Source organism: Cyprinodon variegatus, unplaced genomic scaffold, assembly GCF_000732505.1.
Source record: "Cyprinodon variegatus isolate N-32 unplaced genomic scaffold, C_variegatus-1.0 Scaffold515, whole genome shotgun sequence".
NCBI classification, from domain to species: Eukaryota; Metazoa; Chordata; class Actinopteri; order Cyprinodontiformes; family Cyprinodontidae; genus Cyprinodon; species Cyprinodon variegatus.
Window position 1 is genome coordinate 603,126 of NW_015150968.1, and position 3,149 is coordinate 606,274.

The 3,149-nt window shown below is 41.0% G+C and overlaps 2 protein-coding genes across 2 annotated transcripts in view; both read left to right on the plus strand.

The window, feature by feature from the left end:
- Window positions 1-636, plus strand: part of fbxo48 (F-box protein 48) — a 5,982-nt gene extending 5,346 nt beyond the window's left edge. The window contains exon 3 of the mRNA XM_015390839.1: window positions 223-636. Within this exon, the coding sequence (XP_015246325.1) occupies window positions 223-384 (162 nt within the window). The 3' untranslated portion in view covers window positions 385-636. The remainder of the gene's footprint in view (window positions 1-222) is intronic.
- A 1,653-nt stretch (window positions 637-2,289) lies between these two features.
- LOC107094923 (CB1 cannabinoid receptor-interacting protein 1-like) overlaps window positions 2,290-3,149 on the plus strand; it is a 4,192-nt gene continuing 3,332 nt past the window's right edge. Inside the window, exon 1 of the mRNA XM_015390835.1 lies at window positions 2,290-2,544. Coding sequence (XP_015246321.1) covers window positions 2,366-2,544 — 179 coding nt within the window. The 5' untranslated portion in view covers window positions 2,290-2,365. The remainder of the gene's footprint in view (window positions 2,545-3,149) is intronic.

Genomic DNA, 3,149 nt, shown 5'->3' on the forward strand with positions numbered 1-3,149 from the left:
AAACCTTTTTTTCATTGAGAAGTTTCATTGCTGGGTTGCATTTTTCTTTTTTTAAATTTCAATTTACACACTATGGTTTTTACCAAATAATGGAACAAAATTCCCTCCATAGTTTTTCCTCGTCCCGTTCTTTCGCTCTGTAAACTGTTTCCTGTCTGAATGGGAGGCCTGGCCTGGTCGACCTGTAGACCTGAAACTGAACGCGTCTGCCTCTCCTCCCAGGTGACCCTGCTTAGGAACTACACCCGAAGCCGGGTGAAGGCAGACTGGCTGACGGGACGCTACAGCAGGGTGAGATCTGCAGACGAGCTGCTAAAGAGGAAGATGGTGCCGCTGGATGCAGAGACGTGGGGAGAGATCCTGCAGGCTGAGCTCGACAGATGATGATGATGTTAGGTTTTTATTTTGCAGCCCCAGAAGCACTTCTCTCAAATTTGACTCTAATATATGTTTTTTTTTTACTCTGAGTTCACTTTATAGTATTACAAGCGATTGTACATATATTTTTTAATGTTTTTAATGCAAAATAATCATGGAAAATGAATCGGTTTGATGTAAAAAAACAGCTGAGCTGAAATTAAACCTGTATTTATCAAACTCTGCTGGTTTGATCAGTTTTTCTGGTCTGTTGCTCCAACAAGCAGAACTCTGTGGCTCAGAACCAGCATATACAGCTACAAATCCAGTTAGGCAGGGGTGTTCAGTGTAGCTTCCTGGTATCACCGCTGCCCCTAGTGTCTATTCCAGAAATGGCAGCATATTGCACATAAGCGTCCCATAGTAGTTCCCATTATTATGACTGATTTAAACAGATGAAGCTTCATTGAGATAAACATCTATTTTCCAGGAGGGACTTGTAAAGGGCAGCAAAAGAAAAAAACAATAAAATGAAATATACTTTGAATTACTCACTTAAAACTGGCTAAACGGACAGTTATAGTGGGCCTCCAGGAAGGACCTTAAATTTCCCGGTAGTCACCATCATGGTTAGTTTCAGATAGTTTTAGGCTTCATTCCAGGCAGAGGAAGCAGTGTGTTTAAAAGCTCCCTGACCAAGTTCAGTTCTGACTCTTCAGAATAATAAAAGTCCTTAGAGTGAAGTCCATGAGGATTAAGAGACTTTGTGATAAAAAAACAGACAGATATGAAGGAATGAGACAAAGAATTTGTACACAAACAGCAGCAAATGTGAATGTCTACGAACAGACAGAAGGACGAACAGCAGCAGTGCGTATGATGGTGGATATGATGTGCACAGCCGGGGTGGAGTAACTAACAGGCAAATCTAGGCGGTTGGGTTAAATGCAGAGTTAATTTCTCTAATGTCCCCTTAAATTTGTACTTATAGATTTCCCCTTAAATTTATAAGTACACCGGTTTTATTGCCCCATTGAAGACAGGAAAGCCAACAGGTCATTCTGAAGTGAGCTTTAAATTTGTTTTGGTTTGTTTTTGATGAATATGAGAAATCAATCATGATTTTTTTTTTCTTTTTAAATTAACAGTAAAACTTCCGGCTTTGGGGGTTCTTAGGTTACTGACTGTTGATCTCATTATAAGATTTGCTGAGGCTAAGAATAGCAAATATGATTTTAGGGACAAACTGGAGAAAATAAAAAGATTAAGAAAAAAGACGGAATGAAAAAGGAGAGGGAACATTACGAAAGGTAATAAAAAATAATGCATGTGTACTTTAAGATGTGTGAATTAATATAACATCACGTCACAATTACATTAATAAATATAAAGTGACATATTACTTTTTAGGGGGTCACCACTATAGATAAGTTTGTCTCTAACAAGCTTAAACTGGTCCTCTGTATCAATCTGGTCCCACCACTAATACTTTGTTTTCCATGTATAACTAAAGATTCTACATAGTTAATAATAAACTAATGCATAAAATGGACAATTTTATCCTAAAAAAAATCCTATATATAGAATCATTATTCATGGAGGATAAATATAAATGTGTCCTTTGGGCTCAAAATTTTAATTAGGGTGATCAGGAGAATCACAGAGGAATAGAAAATAAATGAAGGTGAATTAAACAGGATTATAATCAAAATGTGGAAACTTTGATCTGAATCAGAGACATAAATCATTAAAACACTTTATCTCAATTTATAGGATAAATTAAATAAAACGTGAGGTTCCATAGAGAGAGTTTAAAATCAGTAAATTTAACATAAACACTCGGATTGATGAATCGGATGAATTGAACCTAAAGGAGAGCTGCGGGCTCCATCCGGATTCGCTCTTATTGTGAAAGGTTGGACCGGAAGCAGTATCCGTGCAGCGGCTCTCTCCTCAGCATCCTCTCCTCCAGCTCGGAGTCCAGGAGAAGCTGCATCATCCCGGGAACATGGACGACGTCCCGCCGATCATCATCATCCAGATCGCCCTCCGGATCCAGCCGAACGACGGACCCGTCTTCTTCAAGGTGGACGGAAGCCGCTTCGGTCAGAGCCGAACCATCAAGCTGCTGACGGGCTCCAAGTACAAGATCGAGGTGGTGCTAAAGCCCGGAACCGTGGAGGCCACGTAAGGAGACGGTTTGGGTTTGCTGAGCGCGTGCATGTTCGTGCATGTCCTCTGGTGATGGGGAGACCGCATCACCAGGGTATGGGGGGGTCCCGCATCACCAGGGTTATGGGGCCTCCTCCTCTTCCTCCTCATCATCATCCTCCTCCTGCAGGCCGCATCAATGCCTCGCGCTGAATAAATCATGCGGGATCAGGTTCCAGGGTTGCGGTTTGCAGGCAGAGGAGCTCCAACATGTTTGGTTGTTGGAAACAAACAAAAACCTGAAATAAACTGAACTTCTGTCCATTTAAACGGATCTCCTTAGGCTCAGCTGCAGGCATAAAGGAGGAACCTGAGACAGAGTTCGGAGGTTCTGGTGGATCTCTGGGTGCTGAATGGGCTGAATGCCTCAAATTCAACATAATCTGAGGCTCAGTTCTGCCAATAAGAAAACCAAACCTTTATATCTGTCTGGATTATCATAATCCTGCCAGAGTTCTCCTCAATGATCAGTCAGATGTTCCCATCTCGAAACTGTCGAAGAGGATTAGGGCCACAAAAAAAAAAGTTAACTGGTTTTTAAATTTTATTTCAGTATAATGTGCGAAAAAAAATAAAATCTT